This window comes from Perognathus longimembris, chromosome 22 (assembly GCF_023159225.1).
Source record: "Perognathus longimembris pacificus isolate PPM17 chromosome 22, ASM2315922v1, whole genome shotgun sequence".
Lineage (NCBI taxonomy): Eukaryota > Metazoa > Chordata > Mammalia > Rodentia > Heteromyidae > Perognathus > Perognathus longimembris.
In genome coordinates, this window is record NC_063182.1 from 2,414,156 (window position 1) to 2,428,840 (window position 14,685).

A 14,685-nucleotide genomic window follows, 5' to 3' on the forward strand; every position below is an offset into this window, starting at 1 on the left:
CTTTACCATCGTTAGCCACTCCTGACGCGTCTGCTTTGTTTTATTTTTAAATCTCAGCTTCTGGGTTTTTATTGTATGGCTTTCCCCTATGAACTTTATGAGCTTAGTGGCCAGTGAATGATTGGATACAGTTTGTGTCCACCACCTTTAGCAAGGAGGCGAGCATCCTCTTCAGCTGGACGGTTGTACAGAGCAAGAGGCAGTTTTTACGTTCACTTTCCGGGGGGATATTTTTACGTTCTTCTAAGTGCAGCTCTGTAGCACTGGCATCGACTGGAGTTTCTGAATTGTTTAGGCCTAGCTTTAGTTCCCCACACGCCTGTGTGAAGAGTGAGGAGAACATTCCACTCATGGCTGCAAACCCAGCTTGGGGCATGAACTTCATCTCTTCCACCGCAGCGAGTGTGCGAGCGGTAGGTAAGCTGCCTCCAACCCTGACCACGGGGCCTGCGCTCCGCCCGGAAGCCCCACGCTGACTGAGCAGGGGTGGGAAGGGCAGGTCCTCGAGGGGGAACGTGACGGTTCTCACTCTTCCCCCAAATCCAACGGCATGCAAGCATGACTCTGTGATTCTATTTCTTAAAACTCCTAGTGGATTCAAAATAGATTTTTAGCGGGGGGCAAAATACACGTGAGTCTACAGATGTGAACGTGCGGGTGGTGGTCGTGCGTTAGTATGTGGAACTAACAGGAGATGTCTGAAGATTGCAACGTGGTCTGTGTTTTGTTGGCTTGTTCGACATTTGTTTGTGTTTGACATTTCTAAACACCCTTTTTTAAAAGTTAAGAAGACAGGAGAGTGAGGCCTTGTATAGAGTAAGCCTGACTCCAAATGTGGCAAAGCAAATGTGGCAACTGAAAAGCTACGACCAACACATTCTCCTGCTTTAGGTCTTACAGCATCATCATGGCCATCTTCTGTTACAGGCAAGGACTTGCGGGTGACGGTGCTATTTTTTTTTTTAAGTGAGACCAATTGAACCCAGAATAAGAATTTAGTTAACTATGTGGACTGCAGAGCCTGCAGTCCTCAGACATTCCCGAGGGATGCTGCCCAGGAAGACAGTAGCGTGGCAAGCCACGGAAGCTCTAAGTAGGGTGTTTCCACCTTGGCTGATCATTTTAATTATGTGTCAGGCGAGGAGAGGAGGAAGAGAAAGAATAAAGCAGAGAAGCCACCTAGGTGAACTGGAGACATAGTTGCCACCCTGGCTAGTGGCAACACCGGTTCTGTCAATTAACGATGAGCTATTTCAGACGAGGAATTTCCACTCACGTGGACCTGCTCTCTTATTTGTTTGTTGTTTTTTTTTTAATTTTTTGTTTATTTTATTTTTATACTTCTGGTACAAATTAAACTTAGCTATCAAGTCAGAGTTTGTGTGATGGCCTAATGAGGTACAATTGCTTTCCTTTTGTTTTTGCTACTTATTTTTTTTTTAAACCACTGGGTCCTTTTCTCTAGCAAAATATTAGCTCGAGCCTCAGTCTGAAAAATAGATATGAACAAGTAACTCTAGTCGACCAAAGGGAAATTCCGAGCACTAGGAAAATACAGTAGGAAGCAAACCAGAAAAAAAAAATGAAGGAAAGAAATCCAATTTCTGACGACTCGTATTAGACACTGTGGCTGACTTGTTCAATTTTCTTTCCCACACGTGGACCATGTAGAAGATGAGAACATGGAACCTTGAGATACACACATTTCTCAAGTTATACAGACAATGAGTTCTATAGAACCGAGAAAGCTCCTACTCGAGGTGGACAGGATAGCAGTGTGAGAAATTGTCACAGAAATCACACATCACCCTGCCTTCCTTACTCCACCTCTGAGTGCCTGTCAGCGCTCTACATGTTTTCAGAGAGTTGGGTCATGGGTTGGGCCTATGGACAAGATGTGCCAGGTATTTAGCCCACCCTTGGACTGAGCCACATTCCCTCCCTTCTAAGTAATTGGCTTCAAAACTAGTATAACCTAGCAATTAGAAAATAAACAGATAGCTCTAACTAGAGTCAGGCACCATCCCGAAAGTAAACATGACAGGTGGAGGCCAAGTAGTCTCACCTTGGCTGGAGCAGTGTCCCTTGTGGCTCTTGCTAAATGCCTGGCTCTTCTCTGAGATTTTGTTGCTTTCTCCCTGAGAAGAGAACAAGGAATAACATCGTTTAAGCACAGCCCGGACAACATTTAGGGATAAACACTCGCATGGTGACCTTACTTTGGATGGCTTTTCTGAGTCCCATCTCTCAAGTCAGAGGTAAAAATAAAAAGTCCTCAACCGTGGTACTATCAGAACCCACCTTTTAGTGCCGCCAACAACAAAAGAAACCTCAAATACAGTCCATTACATGCAAAAATCATTGGCTTTCACTGCGTAACTAACTACCGCTCACGAGTACATCCAACAGCAAGAAGGCCTCCAACTCTAGAAGCGATGCGTACCATTATTAGAGTGCAGTTGTTGAATGATAACGTTTTGACAGAATGAAACATTTAAAGGCCTTTATCAGACCCACACCCTGGAGCCTCACAGAGCGAATCACCTGGAGCCAACAGTAACATGAAGATGACACTTCTCCATTGCAGACTCCTTCTTTCCAGTGAAAACAATACCTTTATTCACATATAACTTACATATGTGTTGAAAATAATCTAAGGAGTGTCTCTCAAGCAATAAATGTGCAGATCTTAAAGTATTTCACTGTTGTTAAAATTATTGGTCAGGAGTTCATAGTTTTACTCTCCTAAAACATTTCATCTAACAAAAAGGGCTTCATGGCAATGAATATACCTGGTCTAGTGGCTTACACCAAACTCCCAAGAGAGTGAGAAAAGGCTTAGGGACAGTGCCCAGGCTCTGAGTTCAAGGTCCAGGACTTGCACCACCACCAACAACAACAACAAAAATCCAAAGAGAAAGAAAAAAAATGATGTATTCCCTTCTGGTTCGAGGATTTGTAATTGATAAATCAAACCTTCTATGGTTTGTGTGTCATTAGGAGGAAATTAAGGTCAAATATTGGAAGCAATTACAGTGGTATCTAATGAGAGTCCAGCCAGCGAATACTGTCTGGGCTGGAAGAGGTTGGTCTACTACAGACCCAGTATCCGTCTCTTCCTAGCTGAATCTCAGAGGTCTGAAGATGCTGCCCGTATCCCTGGCAGCTGACCACTTCTGCCGGCGAGCCCGCAGGTGCCCGGTGCCCCCCTCCACGTGACCTTCCCACACCCTCCACTACAACACAACAGGTCCTGCTAGGCCCAAGGAATCTGTCTTTCTCCTGTTCTTTCTCTCCAAGAACCAAGAGGCACCAAGATGTATTTCAGTGCAGCTGACTGCGGGGTGCACTCGAAGGTAACACTAGGGGACCCGCTGAAATGCCTTTGAGACTGCACCTGACCTCATTGGAACTCAGGCCACGTGCGGGGCAAATGCCAGTGTTCTCTATTGGGTGATGGCAGAGGCTCTTCTGGGACATGTATTGACTCCTTCATGTTTGGATAAAAATACAGTGGGGAAAAAAGAATGCTTTTTGGGGGCTCAGGGAATAGGTTCCTGGGTGACGTGAGGCGGAGGAGGTACTCACAGTGTCAGTTTGCATGTGGCACATTTGTTGATGAGCGTTATTCCTTCAGGACTTTGAAACAGGATCTTATCTTGAGGACAGAACAGTTTTCCATTTTTCATCAATGCCTGAAACTCATTGCATGCGTCCTGGGGGGGAAAGACAGAATGCAAACCAGTGTCTCTACTGAAACTGTATCAAAGCAAGGATTTCTTCTTCCTTTCTTCCCTCTTTATTTCTCTCTCCTTTTCCTTCCTTCCTTCCTCCCTCCCTCCCTTCCTCCCTTCCTTCCTTCCTTCCTTCCTCCCTTCCTTCCTCCCTCCCTCCCTCCCTCCCTCCCTCCCTCCCTCCCTCCCTCCCTCCTTCCCTTCCTTCCTTCCTTCCTTCTCTCTCTCTCTCTCTCTCTCTCTCTCTCTCTCTCTCTCTCTCTCTCTTTCTTCCATCTTGGGACTTGAACTGATGGTCTGGCTGTTGTTCCTTAGTGTTTTCGTTCAAGGCTGGTGCTCTACTACTTAAGCCACAGCTCCACTTCTGGCATGTTTGTGGTTCATTGGAAATATGAGTCTCTCAAGTTTGTCTGTCCAGGCTGGCTTCAAAACATGATCCTCAAATCCCAGCTGACTATCTAGGATTACAAGCATGAACCATTGGTGACAAATCAAGATTTCTTTAAGGACCACTTACTCCAACAGTCATGCTTAATGGTGTTGACTTCCTTGCACCAAAGCTACCCAGTCAGTTAATACAAATGTTTTAAAATTTTTGACTCTGTCTTGCTTGAAGGACCCTATGGTAAATTCCCCTTATAGGCACTTATCTGTTATAATGAATGAAGTAGAAAGATCTGAGCTTATATTCTAGGGTGCACATTTAGAACCTCAAACACCTTAGCAAGATAATGTTTCTAAACCTCAGTTAAGCCACTGAAAGCACAAGATAGAGATGTATACATTTCCTAAGATGTAGGCAGATTGAAGGTAAGTCTATAGTAAAATCCTCAGAGAATGGCTGACCCATTGCAGATATTCAACAAGTAAACTATCTTCTTATATTATTATTGTTGTGGCATTTGGTGCCATTATTATTGGCATGGAAATAATTAGCATGCAGTAACGTGGTAGTGATTTCTGTGAATGGAGCTGGAGCGGTAGAGGGGAAACAAGAGCTAATAGGATCATGGGAACCTGTGTAAGTCCCCTCCCCTCCCAGATCTGTACTGCTAAGCCTCCTAATATTTCTATCTTAGCAGTTGTTTATTTTTAAGGGCTCCTTAGTCATATATATTTGGCAAACAAGTTTCTACAGTGATTCATTTTCTGGCAAACCTCAGATCCTTTTGCACAGCATTTGTCATATATGCACAAGCAGACTTAACTTTAAAGCTAACGAAGCTGAAGTTTCTGGGCTTACTGTTAACGCCTCCCAAAATCTTGCACTCTTTCTGTAGATGTATTCACACCCAGAATCAACAAACGATGCCACCAACACAGTCACCATCTTAAAAACCTGCAAGTCTATGAAGTCATTGTTTCCACACTTGCATCCTCCCCCTCTCTCTCTCTCTCTCTCTCTCTCTCTCTCTCTCTCTCTCTCTTTCATTTTTTAAAACCTGTGTCACATTTTCTGATACTACTATTTTACAACTTGTCCTTGAGGCTATTGCTCTATGCTTGTCTGGTTTGGGTTCTTTCTTTGTGCCAGTGTGGATGCAGAGTTCCAAGTTTGGAGGAGAGTAATGGGAAATCAACGGGAAGGGGAACAATGAGAGAATCAATGGGGCAAAGTAGAGTGGAAACATGTTTCAATGTGAGAAAGGCGTCCTCTTAGCCATCTGTCCATCCATCCACCTACCTCTCCATCCTGATTTATCAAAGGCCCATAGTCTCATCTAGTCTCTTAAATGTAGTACGCATTTGGCAGTACTTACAGAATAATTAATGGTGGAGAATAATAACATAGGAGGCCAGCCCTGGGAACTTCTGCTAAGACTGACCTGCTAAATCCTCTCTCAGATTGTTATCACCTGCCAGTGATCCTGTCAGGGTAGCAAAGCAATCATTTCTGCAATAGATGAATGACTGTGCATTTTGAGAATCGTGCCTGGTCTCTGGTTCTCTATTTTGTACTAACTTTGCAACTTACCCCCCCCCCCCAGCTTGCCAGGTATAAGTGCTCCCCCAAAGTCTTATTGGCAGTAAAGCCCAATGTCTATAATAAAAGTATAACCCTTGTAATGTGAACTTTAGACAAAGAATTTAGAATGAAGACTCATGATAATATTGGAATGAAGCTCTAAGTAGATTTTAATGAGTAAGCATAAGAAAACCATTAATTGTAATAAAAAGAAAAGCATTAATCAGGAAATTTTGAAATTGGACTTCTCCAGTGTCACAATTTGATCAAAGATTAATTCTCAGGGGAAAAAGAACACTTTCTTTTTTTTTTTTTACAAATAGCCATGAGAGATTTCCAGAATAGGGTAAGAAACATTTTCACAATCTTTAATTTGTCAAGAGAAGGCTCAATCCCATTTCTCTGAGTTATGGCATGATTCTGTGTATTCTTTTGGGACATAGGACCATACAAATGGAAAGTAGAAGTTGTGCTATCTTTGAAGCAAATTATTTGCAATTACCCTAAGAGCAAGTTTGAAACAGGAACAGATCTAGACCAAGTCATCTTGAGGGGAGATGACTTCAGTAACTGTTGTAACTGTAGGCCTCAGTGTACTTTTGTTCGTTTTGTTGTTGTTGCTATTCTTGTTTTCCCACCTTGATCATGAGATCCTGATACCTCACTGTCTTTTATATAATTGTCCATTTCTGGTCCTTGTAACCAAATCTTCCAGGACTTAGGATTTTCCCATCTTGGAATAGCACACTAAAAAGTTTGTTTTGGTTTCATAATCTTCTCTGCTGACAAACTTAGGCATATATGTAAGATCCATCTTTTTCCATTTTGTTCAGGTTTGGGTCTGCAGCATTCAATGTGTTTCCATGGGGCCACTGTATCGAACTTGGGAAACACACAGTTCAGCATTTTGAAGGCAGTATATGCCAAGTCTGTGATTTAGAAACATTCCCAATGAAATGATGATTTCTCCTATCTATCTATCTATCTATCTATCTATCTATCTATCTATCTATCTATCTGTCTGTCTGTCTATCGCTGTTTGCCTTTTATGCCAAGACAAGGTGGCTAAAATGGTACCCTGTGTTTTAAAAAGCATTTTTCCCCCAGTGAAATACAATTTATTGATAGGGAGAAGTCAGTACAAAATCTGCACTCAGCCGCCATCATCGTGAATTTGGGGAAAAGAAAATGATGGTCTCATGCTCAACGATACAAGTCTTCTTGAGAATAATTCTTTCTGGTTCCCCAAATTTCATCCCACTGTTCTTCATTCCTACCATAATTTCTGAACCTATCCTTAAACAACAAATTTGGATGAAATAAGATGCAATTCTCTAAAACATTTCTATAGAAACTTTCTCTTATAAACATTAATTGCAAGAAAATATTGTATGCACAGTCCAAAGAATTTTTGGGTAGAGGAGGGATTTTGTTCTGTTACTACATTTACTTCGTCACTAAACTAGAGAGATGCATTGCTATATGTACAAACAGAAGTGTGTGTGTGAAGACTGCTAGTTTTAATTTTCCTTTCAAACAGAAATGTTTAATTTCTATAGAGAGGGATCATCTAATTGATCAAAGAAATGGCCTTTGATAGTTTGTTTAGCACCCCTCATTGAGGTATCTGACATGGCTGTTGCTCTACCTGGTTTGATAAAAATGTCACAGGTCTTCCTGGCTCAGTCCTAATGACTTCCAGTCATGGTCTTTCCAGGGAAACTTCCTTGACCACCCTAGTGAGAAACAGATACCACCTCCACTCCCCGGAATTCCTATCTATACCTTGCTTTATTTTCTTTATATATTTTCTTTTCTTTTCAATTTTATTTGTTTTCAATAATTTGCCTCTAAAGGTCTCTGTTTTCCTCCACTAAAACATAACTCTCAGAAATAATATTAGACTATTTCCAGCATTGCAAATAGGATCTGACACATAACAGATGTTCAATAAACATTTCTTTATTTAATAAAATACACACATTGTGTCTGTACTAGATACAGACAGGCCCTCTTGGCATAATGATTGCCCCAAAACACTTAACTTCTTATGTGGAATACTATGGCTTTATCAGCTACTAAATGGAACGGAAGTTCCACGTTCCGGTTAGCTTCTTTTGTGTGTGGAATTTTGGAGCACTCCTGTAAAATGGTAGCTTGCCACTTACAGACATCTACCCCCATTAACATACTGAGTGTATGTGTGCATGAGAGAGAAAGAGACAGGGTGACGGAGAATAGAGACAGAGAAAGACAGGAAAGGGTGAGAGAGATTCACGTCTTGATACAGGAAGACTTTTTTCTATGTTTTTAACAAAAGCTATTAGTGCCTCCCAGTGCGATCCGCCTGTGTCATTAACATGCAAGTGCCCACAACCCATTTTTCTGAAGGGAACTGGGAATGGCTTCCAGGAGAAAAAGCAAGACTAACCTGATTAGCATCCTCACTGACGGCATCTGGAACAAAACGCAGAAGCCACGTTGAATGTCAAGCATTTAGCAAGCAAAACAAACAATTCACCCAATGCAGGGTTTCCACTCTTCTCATGACAACACATGGTACAGCCGGGAATTATTTTAAACACATTAAGATTTCCCACGGCAGATAAATGAAGTCCTGCACCAAGAGAGCTCAATGGTGAATCATACAGCAAAGTACAACTACTTTGCACAATAATACTCCTGCTTTACAGTTACCACAGAGTATAATTCCACTAGGTCCTTCCTCACAAAGTACGGCAGCCTCCTTGTATTATACTACATAACATACACATCACCATACACATACCCAATACACCATACAATCTTAATATAACTTAAAATTGTGATGTAGCAGGAAGATTCCATCATCTATACCTATGAGATTCCATTTTCTGAATTCTGATCATTCTACCTCCTTATGATAGTTACAAATGTTCGATACATGGCAAAGAGTTAAGGTTAATTACAGCCACAGAGTATTACACTGTTTCTCTGACTCTCTAACAACTACACAATTCATATAGGAGACCTGGAATCATCTGCGTATAAAAAACTCACTGGCTTTATTTCTGAGATTCTGTTTTTTAAAAAGTGTAATGTTTACAGGAAGATAAATTTAAACAATATATATTTCCATGGCAAACAGCAAATGAAAGAAATACGTATCTTCACTCACATCCTTTAGCAACAATACTTTCATCCCATTGCCAATTTTAAAACATACATATAAAATAAGCTAGACCTCTATTGCTTTAAAACAAAAAGATACTTGAGTTTAAAATTTTTTATTTATATAGGTAGTATATATTGCTTACATCTGGGTTTTAAGTACTTAATATATGTGTAGTATAAATTGATGTTTGGTGAGGTAAAGATATAGTATAATGACCTACTAACTTTTCAGAACTAATATAAATTTAAGAGGAGGATTCACCACGGATAAAAATTCGCATATTCTCTAACTGCTTGCCCTTCCCGAGGAGAGAATAGTTAAAACCCACATGTGTAAATGTGAATCTGTGTCAGGCAAGCTCCTGTAGCGTTTTCATGTTTCTATCTGTGAAGGGCAAGGGGACTCCTTTCCCCTGGCTCTGAGTGGTGCCGCCAAAGGCTTCCATTGTATGCAGATTGCTCACCTTTTATGAGGCAAAGAGCCAGGGTCAGAAGCACTGGCACTGTGGCTGCCTTCATAGCGAAGATGATGTAAGTCGGCTACAGGTCTGCTCTGGGCATTGCTCAGCTGGTGCTCTACGACTGAACTCCTGGCGTGCAGCTCACTTTTATACAAGTACTGATGACATGCAGAACCAGTTGTTCAGGCTTACGGGAGACGTCTTCATAGACCTCGCCAGCTCAGCTTCCATTCTGTGGGATTCCATGGGGGGGGGGCAGAGAGAAACAGCTAATGTCTGTTCCGACTGGTAAGGTACTTCCATGATGCTTTTCCCAGCAGGGTCCCAGAACCCCACTCAGAGTTGAAGGTTCCCTAATCACGCAGGCCCTGAGATTCTTGTCAACATCAGACATATTGCCTTGTACACAGATAGGCTTCTGACTGTGCTTCCTTCCTAAGAGGGAGGGAAGGGGAAAAGAAGACAGATGGCCTACCGATCAGGCTTCCACATCTGGAGAAAGCTGCTTTTGCTGGGAGAACCCAGCGCAGCTGCTGAGCCCATCCCTAGGTATTTTGAAGGGTCTGAACGAATTACCCCAGATTCAGACGGGATTCGAGGTGAATGAAAAATTCAAACACCAGCTACTTGGAGAACAAACTCGGAGAAAGAGCAAGCACTTTCCCAAGAGCTCAGAGCAGAGCTGGAAGAGACGGAGCTGGGCTCACGGCAGGTCACCGGCTCGGGATTGCGGTTTTCTCCACACACCGTTTCACCCTTACGCATCAGGCAAGGCAAGGGCTTCGTGAAAATAAAGTTTGTACCACACTATTTTACACCCTAAAACAATCTTATATTTTAACCAAACATCGTAGTCATACATAGTGGATACCCAACCTTGAACTTTCCATAGCTCTTAACTATCCCAATGACTGTTGGAGAAATATGGCCTAGTTGGCTTGGCTCTAAGTTAAAGTGTAGTTTATATTATTTAATCTCCCAAGGAAGAAAAAAAAAGAAAGGTTGTAGGAATGTAAGCAGGACATTTTTTCTATAGAGCGTTTTCTTGGTTCCTTTCTTCCATCCTACTTTTCACCTATCAGCCTCTTTTATGCTGCTAGCTGACCTGCAGAACAGACAAAACCACTGAAAGTCGAGTAAAATACTACTCCAGTAATCTGCAAGTCTTCACAAAAGATCTGGATTGTACGTGATCAATAGCCTCTTCATAATTACGTAGCAGGTAAAGTTAAAATTTCAGTCATGTGACACTATTCCCTTTCTCTTTTCAAAAATCGGTTGTGGGGCTTGAACTCACAGCCTGGTGCTATCCCCGAGCTCATTTTACCCGAGGCTAGGGCTCTACCACTTGGTGCCACAAATCCACTTCCGGTTTTCTGGTGGGTAACGGGAGGTAAGAGTCTCACGGGGCCTTTGCAGCAGGGGCTGGCTTCTCAGATCTCAGCCTCCCGCGGGGCTAGGATTGCAGGTGTGAGCCGGCCAATGACAACGGCCTTGACACCACCAAAGTAAGAGTGGATCCTTTCTTTTGCATCATTTCTTTGCTACACACACGTCATTGTTGGTGGCAGGCTCTGCCCCGTGGTGGCAGCTTTGTCATTTCCCAATGGCGTGATGAATGTCGGGAGCCCAGGGCGCGAGGTCACAGATTGGAACAGCAAACTCACTCACCAGCTCATAGACCGAGAACGGAGCGGGGAGCCAGGAAGTCTGTGTCTATTCCCGTCCTTGTAACCGTGCGATGGAAATGAACCAGGCTTTAGAACAAGGTGTCTCTGGGTCCAACACTTGACTCACCAATTGCTGTGCTGCCTGGGGCGAGTCACTTATTTTCTCTGGGCCTCAGTTCCCTAACGTGTAAAACAGAGGTAATAATACCCGCATTGTACAATGGTTGCGAGGCTTAAGCATAATCCATATATTGTCATGCATGTGTGTCTGTGTTTACTGCTCAGAACAATACCAGGTAGAGGTGAGGAGCTTTATAGTTAATGATAGCTGATCTCTCCATTATGATGATGTGGTTTTACTAGGTAATTTCTAAGATTCCAAGAAGAGTAAACGTCTCTTGAGCACAGAAGTTAGTGCAGAATAACTCAGCACACTCCAAAAGCAAACTTAAAGGGAAAACGTATGATGTTTTTTCTTCATAATTGCAATCCCTGATTCTTTGTCCCCACAAAACCCTCTTCTAACTGCCGATGGGCTAATATTAATTTTTTTCATTATTCATCTGTGTTGTTAGGCTGTATCAAATGTGTCTCAAAACACGTGTTTTTTTGGGTAGGAAGTTTCAGTGCCTGGCAGTAGAATTGGTGATTGTGTACCGTGCTCCTCTGATAACAGCACTGGTTAATTGAAAATAAGCATCTCCCACACTTTCTACCCTGGCTGACGACTAGGACCCTTAGATGTCAGCTTCTAGGATTACAAGCACCAGCTATAGGTGTCTGCGGAGCATCTATGTATCTTAATAGATATAGCTGTCAAAAATTTTAATTCACGTTTGTATAATTCTAATATTTACTTCATGCATTTCGGATCTTTTGTCAAAGATATAAACTACAAAACAGTCTTTATGGGGGCTGGGAATATGGCCTAGTGGTAGGGTGCTTGCCTAGCACGCATGAAGCCCTGGGTTCGATTCCTCAGCACCACATACACAGAAAAGGCCAGAAGTGGCACTGCAGCTCAGGTGGCAGAGTGCTAGCCTTGAGCAAAAAGAAGCCAGGGACAGTGCTCAGGCCCTGAGTTCAAGCCTCCGGACTGGCAAAAGAAAAGAAAATTCTTTATGTACTTTGTTATCTCAAAATGTTTAATTAAACTGGTAACTTAGTTTCTGTGTGAGAATTCCTTTCTGTTTGTCTGGAAACACTAAAAAACTATATAGAGATAAGCATCTAATTTTATCTAAGAATAATATGGGATGGGCATTGCTTGCTTACTGAGTAGACTGCTATTTATAGACTTAATTGTTGCTTTGATTAGATTAGGATTAAGAAAACAAAAGTTTCAATGTCTGATTTTGTGGGTTAAGTTTTATGTGTGGGGAATACTAGGCCCCAGAAATGTGGGAATACACATTTTTGTAAAGTTTCTCAGTTTGTGGTATTTTATTACAGCATCTTGAGAAAAAAAACAACACCCCTTAGGTGTCAATGCAGAAACATGTACAGGGATTACAAATGCGTTGGTAGTTGTTCAACTTTACATTGGCTGATTCTTTCAGTCTGCCTTTTACTAAAGTTAAGAACCCGTGGAATTGTGGGAAAGAGAAACAGAGCTGGATGTTTTATTCAAAGAGGAAGATAAGAAATTTTGACCAGCCTGCTAAAGCAAAGAAGAAATTCTAGTCTAAATCAAGCTTTGTTTAGGGGCTTTTGTTTCCTCTTCTCTGTCTGTCTGTCTGTCTGTCTGTCTGTCTATCTGTCTCTCTCTCTCTCTCTTCTTTTTCTGGCACTATCCCATTCTATCCAATGCCCAGCTATGGGTAGGGGACTTCATATCATTTGATTTCTCTTTTATGGTAATGGTGAAAGCCTCAGTCCAGTTGATTGTCAGCGAGTTGGCAGGCAGACCCTCTGGGGCCAGGGGTAGCTCTTGTCCTTGGGCAAGGGGGTTTATATGGCTGGGGGGGGGGGTGGAGAACTGCACTGGGGCGGGGGAGGAGGGGATATTCTGCCATCTGGTTTGTGTGGGGTGTGGAGTTGGATTTCGTGGCGGAGCTAAGGCTTCTGGTTGTTGCTGCCCGTGTCACACGAGATAAGAAAAGGCCTGACTCAGCGGACCTCGGGGAAGGGCTTCGGTGTCACCGGATTTCGGGAAAGGCCACGCTGTACGTCAGGGCCTAAGACCGCAGGGTGGCTCATCAGGTGGGGGAGGTTAGGCTAACCACGGGGATTGAATCTCAGCTCTCACACCAGCTCTGAAACAACCTGCCGATTGAGCTACATCCCCAGAGTCAAGGTGGCTGTTTGAACTCCAGGCTGTAGAGTCAAGAAGAGTCAGGACGGAGGTTGGTCCTTGTCGTGAGGCCGTTTGCTGTCTAACTTGAAGTTATTGAAGTTAGGCTCTTACCTTCCCAGGGGCACAGGGAAACAGAAGACGTATACTTCTTTGTCGCGTTAACATATATTAATTGAATAACAGTGGGTTTAATTATAACATTTCCTATCTGCATATTAGGTTCACTCCATCATTGTTGTTTGTTTGTGTGCCAGTATGAGGACCTGAGATCGGGGCCCGATGCTGTCCCTTAACTTCTTTGCCAAGGCTGGCGCTCTACCACTTGAGCCACAGCTCTACTTTCTGCTGTTTGGTGGCTAAGGGGAAATGAGGGTCTCATGGACTTCTCTGTCTGGGCTGGCTTTAAGTCACTATCCTCAGATCTCATCTTCCTGAGTAGCTAGGATTACAGGCGTGTTTGTTGAAAATACATGAAAACTGAATTCAGCTTTATGACTCACCACAAACTCCCACATCGATGATCCCATCTGATGTTAATTGCTTTAACAAAGAAGCCATGTTGGGACACATAGACTCAGGGGGCTGAAGTAGGAGGATTAGGAGTTTGAGGTCAACCTGGCTCACAAAAAATGGAAGAGGAGGAGGCGAGGAGGAGGAAGAGAAAGATAAGGAGGTAGGGCAACGGGGAGGAGTAGGAAAAGGGGAACGAGGAAGGGCAGAGGGGGAGGAGGAGAGAGACTCACAGCCAAATGACAAAGTGTCTCAAAAGCACACACATTGCTTACCAGGGGGCAAGCCGAAGCTCCTACACAGGCCTCAGGCTACAAAATGACCGTGGTCGCAAGTTAAATAACACGAACCCTTGTATCAGACAGAAAAAGTAGTAAGAAAAGAGTGACTAATGAGTATTCGTACTAAAAGGTGATTCCAAACATTAAAGACACAAACCTAAGGCTAGGAGCATGTTATAGTTGCGAGGTCCACCCCCCCCCCCAGGAGGGCTCCAGGCAGAGGCCCTGTTTAAGCCTGCGCCCAGTACCTGCGTTACCTGGGTAACTGGCACACCTGGAGGCCGTTACCTCCCCCTTCTCTGAGGTCACATCCAATCCACTGGCCACACCGCCCTCCTTTCCCATGCAACCCAGCTCGCTTTCCTTTACTCTCTTACTCTCTCTTTCCCTCCTTTCTCTCTTTTTCTCTTCTTCCTTCCTCTTTTCTGCCTGCACCATGGGGCAAGCTTACCATAGTATCCCAGGTGAGTTAAGTAATAGTCTCCACAGGAATCCCACAAGCCTTTACTGAATGCCTACCTTCATATGGCTGGTGCTAAAAGCATAGTGGTAAACTGGTGGATGAAATAGGATATGTAGTTTCTAGCACAGGTCATCAAATGGAGAAGAGAGAA

The 14,685-nt window shown here is 43.1% G+C and overlaps 1 protein-coding gene across 1 annotated transcript in view; it reads right to left on the reverse strand.

The window, feature by feature from the left end:
* Positions 1–9,372, reverse strand: part of Spink5 (serine peptidase inhibitor Kazal type 5) — a 52,631-nt gene extending 43,259 nt beyond the window's left edge. Inside the window, exons 1-4 of the mRNA XM_048331629.1 lie at positions 9,318–9,372; positions 8,132–8,157; positions 3,589–3,716; positions 2,066–2,138 (exon numbers count right to left, since the gene is read on the reverse strand). Coding sequence (XP_048187586.1) covers positions 2,066–2,138; positions 3,589–3,716; positions 8,132–8,157; positions 9,318–9,372 — 282 coding nt within the window. The remainder of the gene's footprint in view (positions 1–2,065; positions 2,139–3,588; positions 3,717–8,131; positions 8,158–9,317) is intronic.
* Between the last annotated feature and the right edge of the window lie 5,313 nt (positions 9,373–14,685).